At 41.3% G+C, this 22,553-nt stretch overlaps 1 protein-coding gene and 1 non-coding gene across 9 annotated transcripts in view; one reads left to right on the top strand and one right to left on the bottom strand.

The window, feature by feature from the left end:
* The window catches only part of SULF1 (sulfatase 1), a 212,043-nt gene that overhangs the window by 59,709 nt on the left and 129,781 nt on the right, over window positions 1-22,553 (bottom strand). For all 8 annotated transcript variants that reach the window (XM_058275629.2, XM_071207847.1, XM_071207846.1 and 5 more), the window contains exons 6-9: window positions 18,092-18,243; window positions 15,510-15,679; window positions 5,219-5,369; window positions 4,144-4,319 (exon numbers count right to left, since the gene is read on the bottom strand). In XM_058275629.2, the coding sequence (XP_058131612.1) occupies window positions 4,144-4,319; window positions 5,219-5,369; window positions 15,510-15,679; window positions 18,092-18,243 (649 nt within the window). The remainder of the gene's footprint in view (window positions 1-4,143; window positions 4,320-5,218; window positions 5,370-15,509; window positions 15,680-18,091; window positions 18,244-22,553) is intronic.
* Window positions 1,112-1,218, top strand: LOC111760729 (U6 spliceosomal RNA). Its single transcript, XR_002794337.1, has one exon. It is a non-coding gene; the product is annotated as a U6 spliceosomal RNA (small nuclear RNA).

Genomic DNA, 22,553 nt, shown 5'->3' with positions numbered 1-22,553 from the left:
AAACATGGGAGGAAGAGACGGTTGGCCACTGACTTCAGCTACTGATTACTAAATTCAGTTGGCTAAAGTATAACCCTAAGAACAGCTAAAATTGGAACCTGTCCAAGTCAGAAAGAGGCTGTTAGCTGCCATTTTGACTCCACCCCCAGCATGAGGGGAAGCCAGGCTGACTGAAAAATCACAGTGCTGGTAGGGACCAGCTTCTTTCACCCGGATAGGCCTGCAGTCCTAGCCTAGGTTTCAGCCCCACCTCTAGCACAGAGGAAGCTGGTGGGTTCTGCACCAGCCTCTCCAGGTAACTGCAGGTACATTTGGCAGGCACAGACTGAATAATCAGAAGTCTACCAAGGCAACTGCAGTCATTTTGGACCCACAAGGCATAGGTTGCTGCCCATACCTGCAGCTACATCCCTGCCCTAGGCAGGGGATAAAGGGAAGTGAAACTTCGTCAGTCTCTCTGGACAACTATAGCCTAGCCCTGCATGACTTGGATTATTCCACACAGCTGTGGCTCTGTCCCTGCCCCTGGCAAAGGAAAAGTTGGGAGAAGATTCATTGGTTCCTGGGGCAATGAGGGCAGCTTAAGCCTCCAGAGCTTACAGCACAAACTACATCCTTGGCTCCTACTACACAACCAGCAAGGGAGAAAGGGCAGAAAAACCCTAAACTAAAGAGAGAAACTGCACCCAGAATAAATACATCTGGTAAACCAGATGGCAAGACACCAACAAAAAATTATAAACCACACCAAGAAACAGGAAGCTATGGCCCAGTTAAAGGAACAAGATAAGCCCCCAGATGACATAAAGAAGTTGAGACAACTAATCATAGATGTTCAAACAAATCTCCTTAATACATTCAATGAGGTGGCTAAAGAGATTAAAGATATTAAGAAGACACTGGATGAGCACAAAGAATTTGAAAGCATATAGAAAAATAGCAGGTCTTATGGGAATGAAAGGTGCAATAAATGAATTAAAAATACACAGGAATCATATAATAGCAGATTTGAGGAGGAAGAAGAAAGGATCGGTGAGCTTGAAGAAATGGCCTCTGAAAGTGAATATACAAAAGAGCAGATGAAGAAAAGAATGGAAAAAATTGAACAAGGGTGCTCGCTTCAGCAGCACATATACTAAAATTGGAATGATACAGAGAAGATTAGCATGGCCCCTGCGCAAGGATGACACGCAAATTCGTGAAGCGTTCCATATTTTTGTGAGTGTTGCTGGGGGGGGGAGAGATGGGGTGGGGGTGGTGGGGTTGAACGGGACCTCATATATATATATATATATATATTTTTTTTTTAATGTAATATTATTACAAAGTCAATAAAAAAAAAGTAAAAAAAAAAAAATTGAACAAGGTCTCAGGGAAGTAAATGACAGCAAGAGATGTGCAAACATACATGTCATGGGCATCCCAGAAGGAGAAGGGAAAAGGGATAGAAGGAATATCTGAAGAAATAATCATAGAAAATTTCCCAACCCTATTGAAGGACATGGACATCCATGTCGAAGAAGCACAACGTACTCCCATCCAAATAAATCCAAATAGAACAACTCCGAGATGCATACTAATCGGAATGTCAAAGGCCAAAGACAAAGAGAGAACTCTGAGAGCAGCAGGAGAAAAGCAATGCATAACATAAGGGATATCCCATAAGAATTAAGTGCTGATTTCTCACCAGAAACCATGGAGGCAAGATTACAGTGGTATGATATATTTAAGATACTTCAAGAGAAAAACTTCCAGCCAAGAATCTTATATCTGGCAAGACTGTCTTTCAAAAAAGAGGATGAGTTTAGAATATTCACAGATAAACAGGAACTAAGAGAGTTTATAACCAAGAAACTGGCTTTGCAGGAAATACTAAAGGGTGTGCGATAGCCTGAAAAGTAAAAACAGGAAAGAGAGGCTTAGAAGAGAGTCTAGAAATGAAGACTATATCAGTAAAAGTAACTATAAGTCTCAAAAGAGTGGTAAAAATAAAATATGACAGATAAAACCCAAATATTTAGGAATAAAATTAACCAATGATGTAAAACACTTGTATTCAGAAAACTATAAGTCTTTGTTATAAGAAATCAAAAAAGACCTAACTAATTGGGAGAACATTCCAAGCTTGTGGGTTGGAAGACTAAATGTCATTAAGATGTCAATTCAACTCAAATTGATATACAGATTCAGGGCAGTCCTAATGAAAATTCCCACCAGCAGTTTAAAAATAAATGGAAAGCAAGATTAGCAAATTTATTTGGAAGGGTAAAGGGTCCTGAATAACCAGAAATATCTTAAAAAGGAAAAGCAAAGTTGGAGGACTCTCCATTTATGGACTTTAAATCATTTTACCCAGCTACAGTGGTAAAAACAGCATGGTATTGGCATAAAGACAGACACATAGACCAATGGAACTGAAGTGATGGTTCAGAAACGGACCCTCACATCTAGGGTCAAGAGATTTTTGACAAGCCTGTCATACCCACCCAGCTCAGGCAGAAAAGTCCATTCAACAAATGGCTCTGAGAAAACTAGATATCCATAGCCAAAAGAAGGAAAGAGGACCCCTATCTCACACATACAAAAATTAACTCAAAATGGTTCAAAAACCTAAATATAAAAGCAAGAACCATAAAGCTTCCAGAAGAAAATGTAGGAAAAAAGCTTCAAGACCTGGTGGCAAGGTGGTGGATTCTTAAAGGAGATTAAGAGGAGAGCTGAGATGGACTACTAATGTATAATGTATGTAGAAATTTTAACTAACTTTACTGTAAAGTGGGGAAATGTATAGAGTTGATAGCAATACATTATAGTGAGAAACAGTTGGTTTATAAATGGAAATGTGGCAGAAAGAGTAGTCTAGGGATGTAAGTGCCAATTGACAGAAAGCTAAAGAATAATCTGCAGACTGAATAACACAGTAAACCCAGAGGTGGATGAGAATTGTGGTTGACAGTATAGAAGCAAGAGTGTCCTTTGTGAGCTACAGCAGATATATACATCACTATTACAGGGTGGTGGGAATGTGGAGAAGCATTGGAAAAATACAACTGGAATGACCTATGGACTGTGGTTAACAGTAATAATATAATATTCATGCATCTATGCCAAAGATGTATTGTGTTGATAATGGGGGAGTATGGAAAAAGTGTGCCAAATGTATGCTATGGACCTGGTAATAATCTGATATTATCTCATAATCTGTAACAAATGTGCCGCCATGGTGTGGTGTGTTGATTGAGGAGTGCTGTATGGGAATTCTGCCCATGTGCATGATTGTTTTGAAGTTTACAACTTCTGTCATAAAAACATATTTAAAATATATTAACTGGGTAGGTTGGGGGGGAAATACACCAAACATAAGACAAGGACTATAGTTCATAATAAGATTTTGATGATATTATTTCGTAATTTGTAAAAAATGTCTCATAACAATGCAAGGTGTTGGTGGCGGAGTTGATAATGGGACCCCTGTATGATGTTATTCATGTTTGCTTCGTAAGTTCACAACTTTTACTATACACTTATTGTTTAAGTATGTTCATGTATAAATGATATTTTAAAAATGATAAAAATAATAGGGTGGGTTGGGGGGAAAATATACCAAATGTAAGATACTTTGGTTAGTAGTAATATTTTGAGGATGCTTTTTAATCATTAGTTAAAAATGTTTCACAACAATGCAGGATATTGGTGGTAGGGTGAGGTATGATGTTAAGCATGTTTGTTTTGTAAGTTCACAACTATTACTATACTCTTACCGTTTATGTATGTTTATGTACGAGTTATATACTTCAATAAATGAAAAAAAAAAGAGATGGTGTTTCTGATTCAATAAGTTAGACATTATGTTCCTAAAGACCACATTCCGTATCTTTGTACAGAGGCAAAAGGGACAGGGATTCTGGTCAACTTGGGAGAATTACTCATGATAGTTATTTTTCCTTTTTCTTTCAATAGTAATGTTTAGTTAATTTAACATGATATAAGAGAAAACTGGTTTTCATTTTCTAAATTACCAACCTACATACACAGTTTTTTGTTTTGGATGAAAAGAAACCAGAGACTGAGATTTGGTAATTGAATTATTTTAGACGTACATGAACTACGACAGCTGAATGTTACAAACAGAGAAATACGTACATTGATCCTGGTTCCACGCTTGGACCACGAATAAAGAAAGGCACTCGAATGTCAAAGTCATATGGCATGGATTTCCCCTTGACCAGTCCAAACTGCCCAATGTGGTAACCGTGGTCAGCCGTGTAAATGATGTACGTGTTCTCCAGCTCCCCCGTTTCCACTAGCATATTATACAGCTGAAATACAGCACAGGGGCAAGGCAGAATCCATTGTGATGACGTCAGATGACACTCCATCATACTGCCACAATTTCCTCCAAATCTTTTTTCCATTATTTGTAAAAGGCTAGAATTACTTTAATAAGGCTGACAAACATGAACATTATCCACATTTTTTAGCTGTTTACAATCCTTGAAGGAAAAAGTCCAAGACTACAGTTGAAACATAACTTTTTTGAATCTGGCACATTCTAGTTACATGTTTTGTTTGCCTGCTTGGAAAAAGAAAACGCAAAACTACAAAATAACTTCCACCACCAAATTTAGAGGTTTCAGTTTGAAAATTCATGCTTGAAACACATTTCAATCTCTTTGCTCTTATATCTAGTTACCAAGGGTTGAAAACAGGCTGCCTCTGATCCAGCTAGATCCAGCCTCCAGGCATGTTTTGTTTGGCTCATGCTAAGTTTTAAAATTCGGGAAATTTCAAATAAAATTTTTTATTTCTGGCTTTAAGTCAGAAGATCTGGAAAATGCTGGATGCATGGCACAGATTAGCATGAGCTGAATAGCTGCTGCCTACTTCGATGAGGTATTTAATTTCAAGTTCACCACAATCCCCACCATTCCCTACTGCCTTATCCTAGACTGACTGTACCCATTTACATTATTTGCTCAATTCTGGAAGGTGTTCTAGGGTGCGCCCCTTATTTCCAATATTCTGATGTTTCGCTCTCTTTTGCCACTGGCTCCACAAGAACCAAGCTAGGAGAGGTAGACAGATGGGGAAAAGATGGGGAAGGGGGTGAGTGGGAGTGGGGGATAAAGTCTCTGGACACACACACGTTCAGCAAGAGTGCATCCACACAAAAGAAGCTGGACCTGAACCTATCACTGAGGTGAGTTCATGTGCTTACCTTTTCTACAGAGTCATCCACGGACATCAGAGTCTGGAGCCGTTTGCGCTGAAGAATGTTTGTGAATTCCATGTGGATGGGCAGCATGGGGCCTGTGTACTGCATAATCCAGTGTTTGTCCATATTTGGTGCATAGTTATAACTAGGAGTTCTGAAAATACCCAGAAAGGAATCTTACCATATATTTTTTACTTAGTTACATAGGGAAACATCTCAAGTTAAAGGTAGTGAGAAAATCATTTGGGAAAGATAATTAAGATGCTGATGTATTTTTCTCTCTTCTTTTTGTGCTTATAAGAAGATCTGAAATCTTCATCACCCCAAACAGCATTAAGTTCTTTGCAGGTATATGAATTCAAACTTTAAAACCAAGCCTGAAAGCTGATGGCAATCCTTCTTTAATCTTTCTTTAAATCTTTCTTTAAAATGCAAGTTCATTTGGGTTCATTGACTAAAAAGTATAATAAATACACCAAGATGATCATGGTTCTGTTACAAATCTAAGGACAAAACTCAGTAATGTAGAAGGGAATTATCTCATGGTGATGTTAACTCAAGAAATTTTATTGCTAATTAGGATACTACATATAGTTCCAAATATGTGGAATGAGGAGTCATATTTCCAACACTTTTTTCTCATGAATTTATTTTAGAGTATTTTATCAAGTACATATATACCTAGCCTCTGTGAGTTTTTCTCATTCCTAATCTTATAGATTTAACTGGATTAGCTGGAATTCCAATCAAGTCTACTTCTATAATATACATGATTACCAATACAGCTATTCATTTTATAGACAAATCAATATGGGCACGGGGCACAATTTCTGTTAACTGCAAGAATCTGGGTCTGATTTTTTTTTTTTGGTTAAGTCAATTCAAGTCTATATTTATTCTATTCCAGAGATCCAAGCGCATCCCATCTATTCCTTGGGGACCCACAAATTATGTCACCTCCTTTTTAAAGTTTTACCCAACTCACTCAGACCATCCTCCCAAAGATTCAATATCTATGCCAAAGCAATTTTCACATTACGACCTGCTTATATGTCCTACCTCCACTCAACTATAGCCTTCTAACATCAATTCCTTAGAGTTATTAAGCATGTAAAAGTCATTTAAATTAAAAACTTAGTATTTACAATGTGTCAGACACCATGCTAAGTGTTTTATATACATTAACTCAATTATTTCAGCTGTCCTGGGAAGTAGGTTTATTATTTCCACCTTACAGGTGAGAAAATCGAGGCTTAGTAATGTCAAATAACTTCCCGAGATTCACACAGTTAGTAGGTGGTAGAACCAGGGCTCAATTTCCAAACCCATCTGCTTTAACAAAATGAAAGCTAAGTGAAGTGTGGAGTGCTTCCTATGCCTGAAACTATTTTAAATATGAACCACAATGTTGCCAGTTTCATAGAACAAGCAACAACCTAGGTGGATGGAAAAATCTGATGATGTTTCTGTTTGGGGAGGAGGTAATCGGTGAAAGATTGAGGATAGCAATGACCAAAGGTGACCCAGTGCCATCGTTTCTATTATAAAACTAGAGAAACAGTCACTCCCTGTGAGCTCAGTGATTTTGAGTCTTGACTGTGTATCCATGGTTCAGCGGTGGGGTGATTTCCTCGTGGAATATGTCTGGAGTTTCTGAAATACATGACGGTGTAATGGGACGTTTTGGGGCACACTAAGCCATATAAATGCCGCCTGTTAGTATACATGTCCTTCTGCCAGTGGACTTGCAGAACCTTTCTTTTGACAGTAGAAAATGATATTTTGGTGCCGCTGACCTTTCTGGCAGCAGAGTTAGTCTGGTGATTGGTGTGGGTGCTGGATAGCTGGCAGAAGTGCACGCAACAGCACCAACAGCACTACAGCATTTGTCAGTGAAGACACCGTCTCAGAGAGCAAGCAAGTTACGCCCAGAAGCATAAGTCAACGCCCCTCTACAGAGGCAAACATGTAATAATGGAAAAAAGCTGGTGTGGAGTCTGAACTCTGGCTCAGTTTCCTTTCTGTAAATAGGAATAACAGTATCTCTAAGTGGCTGTTGTGAGGAATATACATTTATCACCTAAAGTGCCTGGAACAGGGGCATATGAGACAAGAAACGAATACCTTCTATATTTAATATCTGGGTTGAAAAAATCCTGTGGGACTAAAAAACAAATTCTTCAATTATCAGTTGGCATGCTCTTTCAAAGACACTTTCAATATAAAGTTTCTTCTGCCTACCAAGTAAACGACTCATGAACCAAATGGTCCCAGTTTTGTGGCTGAAAGGGATCCTCATATCTAAAAGTGAAACAGGCAGAATCCAATTCCTGACATCCCAGGAGCTTGTGAAGGAGGATAGGACTTAAGTCAGCAATTCTTGTTCTTTATGCAGGAGGTCACGTAACAAACAGGATTAGATTCAGAGTTTGAGGAGGAAGAAAAAGGGAACTTAAAAGGCTCACTGAGAAGGGTTTTTACTAATGGAGGTAGTTAGAGACCCAAAAAAATATAAGGAGTTTCTCATGGAAGGTCCCCTAACCATTTATTGATACATGCCCTGAAAAAGAATACAGCTATAAAAGATTAAGTGCATGGGGTTTCTTTATAATATCTAAATATCCTCCTCTTATTGCCTTTGATGTTTGGCCAGCATAATTTTAAAAGTAAATCTAGTTGACTTTTTCAAAACCACAAAACCTCAACGCAAATAAAAACTACAACAGGGAACCAAATGCAGGCTCACAATAGGCAAATTATATCTTCCACCAGCTACCTTGATGTGCTTGGCTTCGCACCACCTCCCACTGAGAATAGGGAAGGTTGCAGAAAATTACACAAGCCTCAAATTGGACTCCCGGATTTACAGAATGACATACGTTAAATCTGGCTTCTATTAAAAGGGAGCATTGAGGGTCTGCTGTCGAAGCTGCCTCCTTACCCCACCCTTTTTCCTTACTTTCTCCATGTGGAAGATGACCCCCTTCCCTGCGGGCTGGGGATGAGCTCCCAGGTGGGCTCTCAGCAGGGGGGAAGAGAAGGAGGGACATATTTGCCTTTTAAAGAAAGACAGACTGCTGCTGCTTCTCCCAGAACAGCAGCTGTTCAGGGGACCTGCAGGTGGAAGGTCGGGGTCACTGGAATTGACAGTGTTGCTGAAAAGAGAGCTTTTGCCAAAGACCTGTGGTTGCCTCCTGCTGGGGTCTGCCAAATTCCTGGAGGATACAGCTTTCTGTCCTCCAGTGATAAGGAAGGTTGCTTCCCTAACTTAGGAATTGACCTAAAATTATACAAACAGGGCCTGGAGTTGCCAGCTGGAAATGAAGCCACTAAATGAAGCAGGTAACATTCTTTGGGAAGAGTGGAAAGCCACATACTCAGTTATGCCATCACGTCTTAGAATCAGACCCAAATTCTCATCCCAGCAATGTCACTAGGTGTGATCTTGGAGAAGTGTTTTCTCTAAGCCTCAGTTTATCTAAATAACGTGAGTAACAATTTCAAAAAGTTCTTGTGAGGGTTCAGAGTTTCCAGAAACTATACAGAGCAAATTCTGGGACCGCATCATACTCATCCTTACAGACAGCTGGAATAGATGTTATCATCTAGTCGCTCATTTGTTGTAGCAACTCGAAGGAGTTGACAGGGGATATTATCTCATTTTATAAATGAGAAAAGTAAAGTGTATGAAGGTGGCTCAGAAAGAATGTGCCGGGGCAGCTGGCAGCCAGAGCTTCTCCCGATCACATCAACCAGAGGGAAGTGCTTCAAAGCTCCAGTGATTAAAAGACATACATTTCTATGAAAAATAAGTTCTCCAGTCTTTAGGCATCATCCTGATTTAAACCACTGGCTAGTTCTGCTTCCCTTAGATGCCTCCCAGTCGTTGCCGAGTGTCTACTTTTGTGGCGAACACAGAATAAATTCTGCCCTCCCAGGCACACTGCACGCGTCAGTGAAAAAGTGGATAATACTGGGTGCTGGCTTTAAAATCAAGAGGACAAAGGACCAGGCTGCCATTTTTTTAGTTTCTTGACTTTCTGTGGTCTGTTCAGATAAGGGGTTCACCCAGAACTGCATCCTCCAGACCTTTGAGACTCAAGAAAACATAGCTGTAATTTCCAAGAGACTGTTTCCCATATTTAAATATTTTAACTTTCTTTTGCAAGAATTCTTTTGAAGATTTCTTTTCCCTACTCATTGCTTCTTTGGATTTATTACCCAGCACACTGGGCCACAGACCACTGCATCTTACACTCAGCTTTCACTATTCATGCTAATTTTCTCTGTGGTTTGATTTTCTTTCTAGTATTTCTTGTGACATAATAAGAACAAGAATTCTTAAAATCAATAATGTCACCTTTCTTTTTTGTCAGATGGGTACTTTAGGAGAAAAATTCTTACTAGGGAAGAAGTGGTTCTAAGAAATGCATGTGTTGTATATTAAATCCACACTTACGGAATTGCAGAGAACTTAGCATTTCATTTTTACCACTAATGGCCTTTACTGTCACCCTAGTAAAAACAAATAAATTTTTAGTGGTTTTTATCTTGCATGTGTTTTACTCATTTGTTATTTAATCTCAAATGACAACAAAAACCCCAACTATCTAATTCTTAAAGGATACTGGTAGCAGGACCATCATTCTCTGAGAAATGAAATAGGTCTTAATTCCCAGAATAAACCAGTAATCCAGATTGAAAACACACACTCAAAGTATTATACTGAAATTCTAAACTTAATCTCCCAAGCTACATTATCTCAGCTTTCACTCAAATGGAAGGTATTTTATAGACTCTGTGGCACTATCCCCCACCCCATTCAAATATTTTTAGGTAACATTTGAACACATCAGACAATTTTGCATATAGGCATCTTTTAAAACTAAAGAGTCTTCTAATGATGCTACAAACACCAATTAGAATTGTGCAAATACATACATAGAACTGCCTGTAATATTAATTGTGACCGTGATGGGAACTGGCACAGTGGTACAATCACATGGGAGCAAGAGAATTGAGATTTGGTTCTGGTTTTATCCCTGACTACTTACATGACCTGAGCAGAGCCATTTGGGTTTTCATTTTGCAATCTGAAGAATTATGGAATGAGACCAGATTATCTCTAGGTGTTATTTTGATTTGAAGCCTACTGTTTCAATATTTTGATACTATTTTTAAAAATGTTTCAGTGTCAGCTAGTCGATGAGGTTCACATATTCATTCATTTGTTAAACAATGAAGTATATTGTGCAACTCCTGCTTCAGCAGTCATGCTTACCAGGCACTAGGACAGGAGGGGTAAAAAGATGAAAGACTGCGTTTCCCCTCAACACAGGGCTGACTTGTGTAACTCCAGGGCACCATTTGCATGGTATTTTATATGTGTGCCGCCCCCTGGAGTTGTGCATTTTGACTTCAGGGATCTGGAAAAACACCTTGCGGGATAGAGTATGCAGTAAATGCTAGAGAGGACAAAGCGGTAAAAGAGAAGAGGGAGCAATCAGTTCTGCCTAACTCTGAAATTTTTTTGGAGAATTTAAAATTTTCTCATCTTCAAAAGCATCCTCTTATCTGTATTTGTAGAAAAAAAGTGGTAAGAATAAGTAAATTCTTTTTAAGGCAAGACATTTCTTTCCAATCTTAGGTTACCAAGATGTTTCAAAAATATGTCCCATGGCTTACATGGAAGTAGTTTTTTTTCCCTTTAACATAAAGATGTGTACCCAAAAAGCACCACTCTGAAAATAATTTTTGCAAATTACGGGATGTGGACTGTTCTATACAGATTTCAGATTTCATTTGAACCGATGCATGTTATGCATGTCTGTACATATACGTACACTATCACACGCATTTTCAGGTATGGGAGAAAAGAACTGTTAAATGGATGAAAAGAACCTTCTTTGAAAGTTGATAAGTGGAACACAGTTTCTATGAAGGTGATTGGGAGTCCCCTGGTTTCCGTAGAATTACGGGGCAAGCCAATGGACTCTCCTTTCCTGTCGCTGGGTTTGTCCATAGGTGCATACTGTTATATCACTGTGGCCAGGAAAGGTAAGTAAGTGATGCCATAGTGACAGTGAGGACACAGCATCACCATAGGGATACTGGAAAGAGGATTTACTTACTGAAAGGTATGGTAGTGGCTGAGCCACAGTAAAGCGCTTTAATGATAAGGCTGATGATTAAATGTGTCATTTTATTACGGAGGCCTTCTCAGATTCCTAGGAGGCCACGAGTGGCTGGCTACACTCTGATTAAACAGTACTTCCTATCCTGAATGGGGGATAATCTGCTCTCATCCTGAGTTGATAGGCATAACCTCTAGCCTCAGTTTGTAAAGCCAACAAGCCAACATTGAATGGGATTCCTTCCTTTGTGGGGAATGGTAAACATCGTGGAAACACGATACGTTCGCTCCAGTCGGAGAGGGTCAGCTAGCTAGAATCCAGGCCAGATGAAAGGGATCCAAATAATGCTTGACCACCAAGGAAGGAGACCTAAAGGAAAATGTTCGCATGACTTCCATTTCCCCCAGCAGGGGAGCGTCTACGGCATCTTGCTCTGTTTTGCTAGGGCCTGCCAAATATTTCTGCAAAATACCTAACGTCTTGCATCTCTTTGCTTGAACGTGTTGCTAATGTTTTTGCTAAGGAAACCAGCCCTTCAGTAGCTCCATACAACCCAATCAGCAGCTTGTCTTCAATCTGTCTCACTCATTTTGTCTGTGGACCAAGCCTGAATCTGTGGTCCCTCGCTGCGATGAGAAGTGCACACTGACTCTTTCCAGCCCCTTCCTTCCACAGCAGCCAGGGAGACCTTTAAAATAAGATGCCAAGAATTCAAGGCTTCTACGGCCTGCAGGGAGAAACGCCAATCTCTCCATTCTGTGTGCACAAAGGCCAAGGCTCAGCAGCAAATAGGAGCCAAATGACTCAACCGACTACAGGCATTTTCATTTTCTATGGCTAAGGGTGTTCTTCAAACTTAAGCAGAGCACACCTTGTACCTGGAAAAGATAGCACCACTAGATTGGTGCTTCTCCTGTGGATTTTTTTAGAATGGCCAGGTGCAAGACACTCAGCAGGCTATTGGTCTTAGCCCGTCAAAAGATGTGTCATGGAACAGACAGGTGTCAGCTTGCCATTTCTCTAGCTGTTTCACTCAAACATTAAGTTGAACCATATGAAACCTGAATTTTTAAAGGTCAGAAAAGATTGGATAATGGCAGTTTCATATGGTTCATCTTAATAAAAAGGATCAACAAGAATTACCTTCTCTGTTTTGGGCTTGCACTGGGGACGTCACCAATGCTGCCTCCGTTACTGTCCTGCAGCCATGTCCAGGGGTTGATACTGCCCCCATTTTAGAGATGAGGCAGTGGAGGTTGAGAGGTTAAGTCAAGTGCCCACAGAGCTAGTGCGCCTAGCTAGGAGAGGAGTCAGGCTTGCTTGACTCTAAGGCCTAGCTTTTCTCTGTCCCATGAGCAGAATTACAGGCTCACTAGCAAGGGAATAAGTGCTCCATTTGAATGAAAAAGGAGAAACAAACTACTTGCTCGTGAATAGGACAGAGTCATCCCATATTCCGCCATGGCCCTCGTTCACGCCCTTCAGTGACTGCTGACAAGCAGTACAAACTCACCGACGGCCTCAACGTGCTGCTGTTCCCCTTTTCTAGCTTTATCCCCTCCGGCTTGTCTTGAACCCCACTCTCCAGTTCCTAGGTCCCGTCTTGTCTCTCTGATCTGGTAACCACCTGTCTGATTCTTCCTGGAGTCATCTTCCCAATCTCTGTAGAATCATTGGTAGCATTCTACCCATTCTTTGAGGCCCACCCTGATGCTACTGGGTCTATGAAGTTTTCCTGGTTTCCCCCAAAGATGTGAAAGTGTCTTCCTGCAAGCCTTTACAGACCTGTGAATGCCTGCCCCAGTTCTTACCATTTCTAGTACTATTAGCCCATCCTTCCCCTAGAGCAGGGCTTCTTAACAAGGGGTCCATGAGCTTGAATTGAAATTTAAAAAAAAACATTATTCATGTGGGGGGACGTGTTGGTGCAGGTGTGATATTTTTATCAAATAATACACGGTACAGTGGGGCCTTAGTAAGGGGTCCGCGGTTTTCAGCTGCCTGGCAAAGGGGTCCATGGAACAAAAAAGGTTAGGAACCCCTGCCCTAGAGCAAAGGTTAGGGCAAACTTATTCTCTAAAGGGTTAGATAGTAAATATTTTAGGCTTTGTAAACCACACAGTATCTGCCATCATAGCGAGAAAGCAGCCATACAGAAGACATAAGGAGATGAGCATGGCTGTCTTTCAGCACTACTTTATTTACAAAATCTGGTGGCAAGGTGGAGCTGGGCCCCGGTCTCTAGTTTGCTGACCCCCATCCTGGCTTACTGATTCCTCAATGTTAGGAATCGTGCCTTCCTCGTGCCCACCGCCCTGCTGTGTTGTACTGTTCCACAGACAGTGCCCACACAGAATGGCGGAACCAAACAGGATTTTAAATTGGCAGAATCAGAGCTCCTTTTGGTTTGTTTTTGTTTCTGTTTTTAGCTATTGTTAAGGCCCTAAGAGCTCTGCAGACCCCTCTCCTCCACGACTGTTGTCTGCACAAGCCACTGTGCTGTCAGTATCTCTTGACCTGTGCTGCTTTTCCCATAGGCTCCGAACCCTCACCTTAAAGCTTCAAAGGCAGGTAGACTTCTAGCGCGCCGTAAGACACTGTGTTTTGTCAACCCTTTCTCTCCAAGCTCAGGGAAGCCCCTGTAAGGGTCATAGTTGTACAAGTCACCTTAGGCTTGGATGCTGCCTATGCAACAAAGGATCTTTCTGATTCAAAAGAAAAGGGAGTCTACAAAGATCATTTCCTTTCATTCAATGAGCCGATTATTAAATTTGTAAGTGATCTGTAATGGAGAGGCACAGGCCACTCAAGGGATGCGTTCGTGAATTTGTTAAGACAGTTATAGATAGGGTTAGGGTCTTCGGAGACCTTTATATCTGCTGCAGAGTCGATTCAAAAACACACTGGGACATCTAGACCACATTCCCCAGGCTGGGGCAACCTTTTTTATTTGTTTATGATACTTTATGCATTAAAACACCTCTATCCTCCAAGTTCCTGGCACACTCAGTAGTTTATCCAACTTGGCTTTGTATTTATTGTCTGTTGTCCTAAGTCGGTTCCGATCCCCTTTGTTCTAGCCTAAACCACTGGTAGCATAGAGTTGACTGAATATAACTGACAAGCAGTCATCAACCAGTCAGTTAGAATAAGATACATGGTAAGAATACAAAAAAAAAATTCCCAGGGATACTCAATGACCAGCAACTAGAAAGCCTTCAGCAGTTACTAATTTCATAAGGTTCTTTATGTCTGGTATTTTGAATAGAAAATCCATGTGGACACAAATGGATAGAATTTAAATCCAAATAGATTAATAACCAATTTTGGAAGATTAGTGATGAAGGAAACAGATGATCAATCCCCTGTTCCCTGCCTCACTAATGGTTAAGCTTTCAGCAGAAAAACAGACATGCTCTGGGTAGTAGATGGCATATTGATTGCAACAGTTGGGAAGAAAACGTGTCAACAGAGTAAGAAACAAAATCATGTTCTTTGCTGCAGAAACATTCCGTCTTTCCCACCCTTGGCTAGTAAGAATTATCAACAAAGCACAACTCTCCGCCACGTCCCTCCATGCCATCAGCGTTCTCCTCTGTGTCATCACCCCTCACCCCCTCACCCCTGTCACCCCACTCCCCCAGGGCTCCTGCCTCTAAAAAGTAATCAGGTTATTTTAAAGCCGTGACCTGAGAAGGCCTCAGGCAAGCCTACTCAAGCTGCTTTCTGCAGCAATCCCCAAAGCACATCTGCAGCAAGGCTGTTACAGAATCCCCCTTTAAAATCTACCCATGTTTCTATAACCAGACCAGGGGTCCACGACTCTGCTACCATGAAAAGCATGCCAATTGATCAGCATTATGATTAAATAAGACTCATTAATATTATTTACAACCACTGAAGGCAACTCCTGCCCCATTTGCCTGTGTGCCTCTCTTCTTTCCATTTAGAGATTGCAAATGTGATTCGTGATTCGAAACCAAACCACCAGGCACGGCTCTTCACTTCAGCCCAGGGGAGGCTCTGCGGCCCCACGGTCCCTCCCTGCAGAACCCAGCCTTCCTACCTCGTGGGTGTGCAGTGTGGGAGGAAATGGGGTGGGGGTGAGGAGAGGGGTGAAAGCGAAGGAAAGGCCCCCGTGGCAGATTGACGTTACTCACATGTGTTGGGAAGCATTGGGGTACAGTTTTGAAAACTGTGGGGCCGAGTCCTCTGGGCCGTGGGGCGCAGCGTGGCTGATCACCATCATAATGGGCCTATGGGGATACATTCTCTTAGACATTTTGAAGTAATTAATGCTCTCGTTAGTGATTAAGTCTGTGAAGTAGTCCTGAAACATACATTTGACACAAAACAAAAATTACAAAAGGTGACAGTCATCAGATCACATTTGAATACTGCTTTCCTCAGAAGCAACGCACTGAACAAGGAGTTAAGATCTAAAGGAGGAAGGAAAACTGTACCCAAGGCAGCAAAAGATTGCCAAGAACAGAGGAAACCGGTTGCTAGTTACAAAGGTTGCTAACTTGGTAACACGCAAAACATTTATTTGAACTAACGCACAGCTTGGCAATTAGAAAAGAAAAAAGGCAAGTCATGTTTGCCCAAGATAATGATCAGATTTGGCAATACAAATGCTAGAGCGCTTGCAACCCCAGACTCCTATTTCTTTCTCAGATTTCTTTGATGAAATGCATTGACAAAAAAATTTAATTACTTCAAGGGCCGGAAATACTCACACCCACTACAAATTCACAAACACACACACACATAAATGCTCAAGCAAAAGGAACGATCTTTTTGTCAAATTAAAAATTCACCTGTGGGATTTACATAATAATTGCTAATCAAAGCCAATGCCAAGGGAAAAGCTGTAACATTTTATCAATTAATTTACTATGAACCACTTAAAGGCAGCAGTTGATTTCCTGCAGATTATATTCCGTTAATTGTACAAATAAAGTGATACAGCTGTTGGGATTAGAGCCTGATTTGTTAATAAAATGACTTAACCCGCAGTCAGGGGGCTGATGAAAAGTCTGTACGGGGAAGGGAGGAAATGGAATGAAAAGGAAAGAAAAGATGAAAACTTAAATTAAACCACCTGCTTCCTCTAAGTATATCTCACTGGCCTGGAGCTCCAGGATAAACTCCATTTAGAGAGTGCCCGGGCAGTGCTGACAATTTCAAGGGCTTCCAGGCATGACTAATCACATGTTGTGGATTCAGGACCCTAACAGCTGCAAAAGCAGTGCCTGGGGATGGACTCTGTGTCACATGTCATTGTGAGGACAAGCCTAGAGGCTATCGCCTTTTCTCCCCCTTCCACGGTGGTGTTTATTTCATTCCTTCCTATCCTAAAAAAAAAAGATATATGTTCTTTTCGGACTCAGTTGTCTTTGGCACTTAATGACCTGTGATAAGGGGAAGGTTCCGTGGACTTAGGATTTGGAGGGAACCGTGATTACCTTGCTTTCCTCAGGAGGACAGGGGAAGGTTAAAGGCTCGAACAAGGAGCATGGAAACATCCCCACGGATGAAAGAATGCTAGCAGTGACAATTAATGTACAGAGCACACACCGTCTGCCTGCCACGGCTGAGTCGACACCCGGGGATCTGACCCTGGGTGAGTGAGTGGGTTTGTTACCTTAAGTTTCCTTTCCCTCATCCCTTAAAATGAAGATGTTCCTCAAGTTGGCTTCCAACGTCCTGCCATCTTTCCACTTTGATGAGCTGGGAAGCCTGTTAACAGTGTTAGCAAACTTATTTGCATTCACTGTTTTTTGAAGGTTTATGAAAGAGCAGAACTGACACGGCATCTCCGTGTGTCTCTTGTGCTCAAATCTGGAAAAGTCCCCTCTTCCAGTGCATACCTATTGATCTTTACAAGTGCCGGAGCCTAATGGGAGGGGTTGCTAGATACTGCAGATTCTGGGCTTCTTTTAGACAACTGAGGAAGAGATGGGTATGGCTAGAAGAGAAGGGGATATTTGAGTCCTGATTAGCAGGCTACATTCAAAGATATTTTCCCCTTCATGTTTATGGTCTGAAAACTGTTTTAATTTAAGTTAGCAATCACAAAACTTTGTGAATTTTTAAGTAAAATTGAGAAGTCATTTGCCAGAGTTCAACTACCCGTAGAGACAAAGGTTGGGTTCACTTCAGTTTCTATGAAATGGATTGGAAATCTTAGAACCCACAGCCCAAGAGACTTAGTATATGCGATCAGGACACCAGCCTTTGCCAAAGGGCTGGCGTCCCGGTCACATAACTAAGTTTGGCGAGAGAATAGTGAAAACAAAGAATGTGGTTTTCCAACCTTTGATTATAGTACTTGTCCAGTCTTAGTCTTACGCCTATATCTGAAGCCTCAGACAAAAAAAAACATACTATCACCCCAATAGAAAGTAAAACATTATAAGATGGACATTAGATTATGTGCACAAGTCTGTCAGAGGGGGACAAAAACACAACAAAAATTATAACATAGTAGAGCAGAGGCATTCATGATTTTCTTGATACTTTCATTAAAGGCTGAGTGCATTTAATGCTTATGAGGGGGAAAAAATCACTACACAAGCCGGTTTTCCTTGAGTCATCTTAAAAATCACCTTAACATTTCTCATTCCAATATTGTGAGAACATAGAAAACCAATCTTGTGGATAGGTTAACTCACTGAAAATGGTTTTCTCCATTACGCACAAAATAAATTGATGCAGTGTAAAAGCACCTGAAAATTACCTTTGCATAATCAAATCCATGCTTTTCTTTGATGCCATTGCGACAAATAGTGTAATTATAGAAACGAGAATTCTTGATTAATCCAAGCCACTCTCGCCACCCAGGAGGGATGTAGCTGCCATTATACTCATTGAGGTATTTTCCAAAAAAGGCTGCAGTAGGAAAAAAAGGATTATTTCATAGTAAGATAATTAATCATAAATAAATGCATAACTACATAAACATGAAGTTATGACTTAAAAAAGACACAATAAAATAAGTAAACCTAGGTTATAGCAGATGCCAAATTGACACTAATGTAATATGGTGATCTTTGGCAAAGGAAAAATCCACATTTTCCTTTAAACAAAAGTAGTGCTTATGTAAATAGATTATTATGGTTCAATAAAATCACCCTAATGATCAAAGTACTCTGGTTGCGTCTATTTCTTGTGCTTCTGGAATAAAAGCAAAATGTGCCATTTTATTTTACCTGATGTAACAATCAGAGACTGTAACCAGTCTAAGAATGGAATGCTTTCACTTGGCAAGTATTGGAGAACTCAAAGTTCAGTCTCTGTAATAAAATAAATTTTGTAATTTGCTGTTTCAGAGGTGTGAATTCTAAAAACATTATTGAAAAGCTCATCTTTGTTTTTGCATATTCAAAGAATACAGATTTTCCAAACCAAGGTAAATTCCATTTTTATGGGATATGGTTAGGAATTTTTTTTTTTTTTTTGAAGGTATGGGGGAGCTGAGGATTGACCCTGGGATCTTGTATGTGGGAACCTGGCATTTAACCACTGTGCCACATTGGAAGCCCTGAGTTCGTTTGTTTTGCTTTTTGTTTTCTTTTTTTTTTTTAGGAGCCACAAGGAACTGAACCCAGAACCTCTGATGTGGGAAGTGGGCCCTCAACTGCTTGAGCCACACTCACTCCCCAACAGTTAGGGATTTTATGGCACATGTATTTCGTGCTGTGGGTGTTTCTGTTATATGTATTTTATGCCACATATATTATTGAGAATCAAATCTGGAAATAGTTACTACATAGCTATTAGTATGTTATACTATAGATTTTATAGTCCATTATAGTGTAGTAGAAATATATGTGCCAAGGACCTCCACCAGCTCATTCTACAAAGGCTACTTAGAAGGACTTCACGTTTGTAACTGGCATCTCACATCGAAGAAAAGTTACTACGCAACAGGGCTTACTGAATTTTTTTGAGGAGAGAAACCACATATTCAGAACTTGCTACAAAATGACAATAGGAAAGGGGCATAAGGGAGTGTAAGGGAGATTGGGACTTTAATAACTGTCAGAAGGGTAACCATGAAATGTATTTTGGGGACACCAGAGAGAAAGAGGTGTCTTTTTGTAATTATTATAATTTCACCAGGTAAACAGGCCTAAGTAAGGACTGTCCAGGGTAAACCTAGATTTGTTTACCCTATTAGCCTTCCCCTCAAGTTTGAAGGGACCAGAGCATTTTCTTTCATATCTGTATACACAGGTATAGGGGGTGTGTGTGCGTGATGTATATATGTTTTAATTTTTCTGATTTTAAAAAACTGCAACCTTTCATCTTAGGTAGAGATGTCCTATGGCCAGCCACTTCAGGCTCCATTCAGCACGTTTTGCAGGTGCCTCCATTTAAATACATGGAGAAAGGTGTTCCTCAAAGACCGGTTTGGGAAGTATTATGAAGAAAATGGATCCCAGATTCAAGACATTTTATTGGTACTGTTCTAAAAGCATACATTTCTGAATCTTATATTTCTACACAGTGATCTTCGATATGCAAAACTACCTGTTATCTCCATCCGAAAGTCTTATTTGTTCCTTAACTCAGCTGTCCACAACAGACATGATTTTTTCTCCCAAATTCACTTCTCCCTTCAGATGGCCTTCGGTTCTCTTCATGCCATCATCATCCTTCTGTTACCCAGACTTGGCAATCCAGAACCTCTGGATTCCACCTGCTCATCTGAGCCAGTCCCTGTAGACTTACCCTTGGTAATAGCTCTTGAATCTGTCCCTTTCTCCAATCCTATGGCACCCCCAGAGGCCAGGCCTTTCTCACCCCTTAAGGAGATGCTAAAAGTCCCATGCCTGGCTTTCCCAGGACCCAGATTCTTTGCACTCTCACCGCTACCGGTGAATCTTCCTGAAGAACAGCTCTGGCTGCTGCATATTCACAAATCACAGCCCACCCGCTCAGCTGGACCCCCGTTGCTACAGAATCAAGTTTAACCACTCTTGCCACCTGAGACCATCCTTGGGTCTAGACAAAACATCTCTCTTTTCAACCTTACCTTGCATTTCTCAGTTAATCATTCTCTCTCCAGCTAATCTGTTTCCTTGCTTTGCTCTGTGATTTCCCTCCCCTGTACCTTTGCTTGCACTATTCTCTGCATTTTCCTGTCCACATATCAAAACCAGCACAAAAGCTATTTCACCCAGTCTTTGAACAGTGGCTCATAGCGTTCGATCCCCATGCACTTGATCTCTGTGGCTCCGATGCCATCTTCCCCTTCCCCCCTTGTAGTATCACTGAGCTCATATAAAAGCCAAATCCCCCTTAGACAGTAAGCTTTTTGAGGACAAACACTGCCTTTGTCTCATCTTGGTATCCCCCACACATCCTTGCACATAGGAGGGGAGCAGCAATTTTTGTTTCTTGAACTGGTATTCATGGATCCAATGTATTCTGGGGATTCAACAAGCTCTACATTGTAGAAATTTGTGTTTTCATTGGAATAATATCCACTTTAGAAACACTTGCTTTGACTAAATATTTTCAGAGTTTTGGGAGCTGACATTTCTCATTAGTTTTGTCATCTTTGAAAAGCGGCTGGACGGAAGTTTGAGAAGCAGGGCAATGCACATCTATTTGTTGAGTAAGCACTCGTTTACCTAGTGAACCTGTGAAGGAGTGCATCAATCAAGTGGTAAATGAGCAGAAAGCTGACTGCTTGAGAATGCTCAGGATGCTGTGGGGACCCCTGAGCAGAATGCTGGGGGGCACGATGCACAGGACAGTGTTGGGGGTGTCTTGTTGATAGGACTCAGGATTCCCTTGAGCTGACTACGGATGTGCAATAGGAATTCATCTAATAAGATGGTCTTGCCTTTAGAGACTAACCAACTTTTTCACAGGGAACCATAAAGTGATTTCCCTTTTCTGGCAAAATACAACAGGGCTGGAAGTCACAAGCCACTAAAAACCAGTATCAGTTCAGAAGGGGCTGTTTCCAAGAGCCTCCCACTTAGCACCTTGGAGCCCGGCTCTTCCCTTGAGCCGCCTCCTCATTCCCTGGGATTTACCTTTATTTTTCTCTCCTTTGGTCTTCAAAGAGGTAAAAGAACAAAGTAGTTAATAATACATATCTGATTCAGATGTGACCTTTCTACACGTCTCTTCTGTCATTTTTACTGAACCTGTGGTTGGTGCTAGGGATGGTGTATACTCAGGGGACTTTAATCTCTGGATTGCCCATCCACCAGCTGGGCCCTGAGCCTCAGTAGAGTTGCAGCTCCTACTCTCTGGTTCATTGGACTTACCCAGGTCAACTTACAGGGAGGTGAAGATGGTCAACCATCATACCAGGGAACGGAGAGTGCCTACAACTGCAAGCAGGAGAATCACATCCATCAGCCATGTGGGATCTAAGCCCCCTCTTTTTTTTTTTTTTTAAGGATTTTATTTATTTAATTCCCCCTCCTCCCCCTGGTTGTCTGTTCTCTGTGTCTATTTGCTGCATCTTGTTTCTTTGTCCACTTCTGTTGTCATCTGCGGCACGGGAAGTGTGTGAGGCACCATTCCTGGGCAGGCTGCACTTTCTTTCACGCTGGGCAGCTCTCTCCTTATGGGGCGTACTCCTTGCGCGTGGGGCTCCCCTAAGCGGGGGACACCCCTGCGTGGCTCGGCACTCCTTGCGCGCATCAGCACTGCGCATGGGCCAGCTCCACACGGGTCAAGGAGGCCCGGGGTTTGAACCGCGGACCTCCCATGTGGTAGATGGACGCCCTAACCACTGGGCCAAGTCCGTTTCCCTCTAAGCCCTCTTTTGATCTAGAGGTGGAGTGGACATCACCATCCCAGGGTCCATAGGAAGGAGGAATAAACTATGGACTAGAGTGGACTTACTGATATTCTACTATAAAACTATTGTGGTAGTAATAGAAGAAATTATATCATTGACGTGGAGAATGTGGCCATAGTTGTTGCTAAGGGCAGAGAGTGGGAAGAAGAGATGTGATGAGGGGACATTTTTGGGACTTGGAGCTGTCCTAAATGATACTGCAGGATCAGATGCTGGACATTACAATCCTGCCATAACCCACTGAATGTACCAGGGGGGGAGTGTGAACTACAGGGTAAGCTACTATCCACATGGTGCAGCAGTGCTCCGAAACGTGTTCACCGAGTGCAATGAGTGTGCCACAATGATGGGGGAGGTTGTTGGTGTGGGA

The sequence above is a fragment of the Dasypus novemcinctus genome, chromosome 14 (assembly GCF_030445035.2).
Source record: "Dasypus novemcinctus isolate mDasNov1 chromosome 14, mDasNov1.1.hap2, whole genome shotgun sequence".
NCBI lineage: Eukaryota > Metazoa > Chordata > Mammalia > Cingulata > Dasypodidae > Dasypus > Dasypus novemcinctus.
The sequence above is the reverse complement of the archived record's forward strand: the minus strand, read 5'-3'. Positions and strand labels throughout refer to the sequence as shown.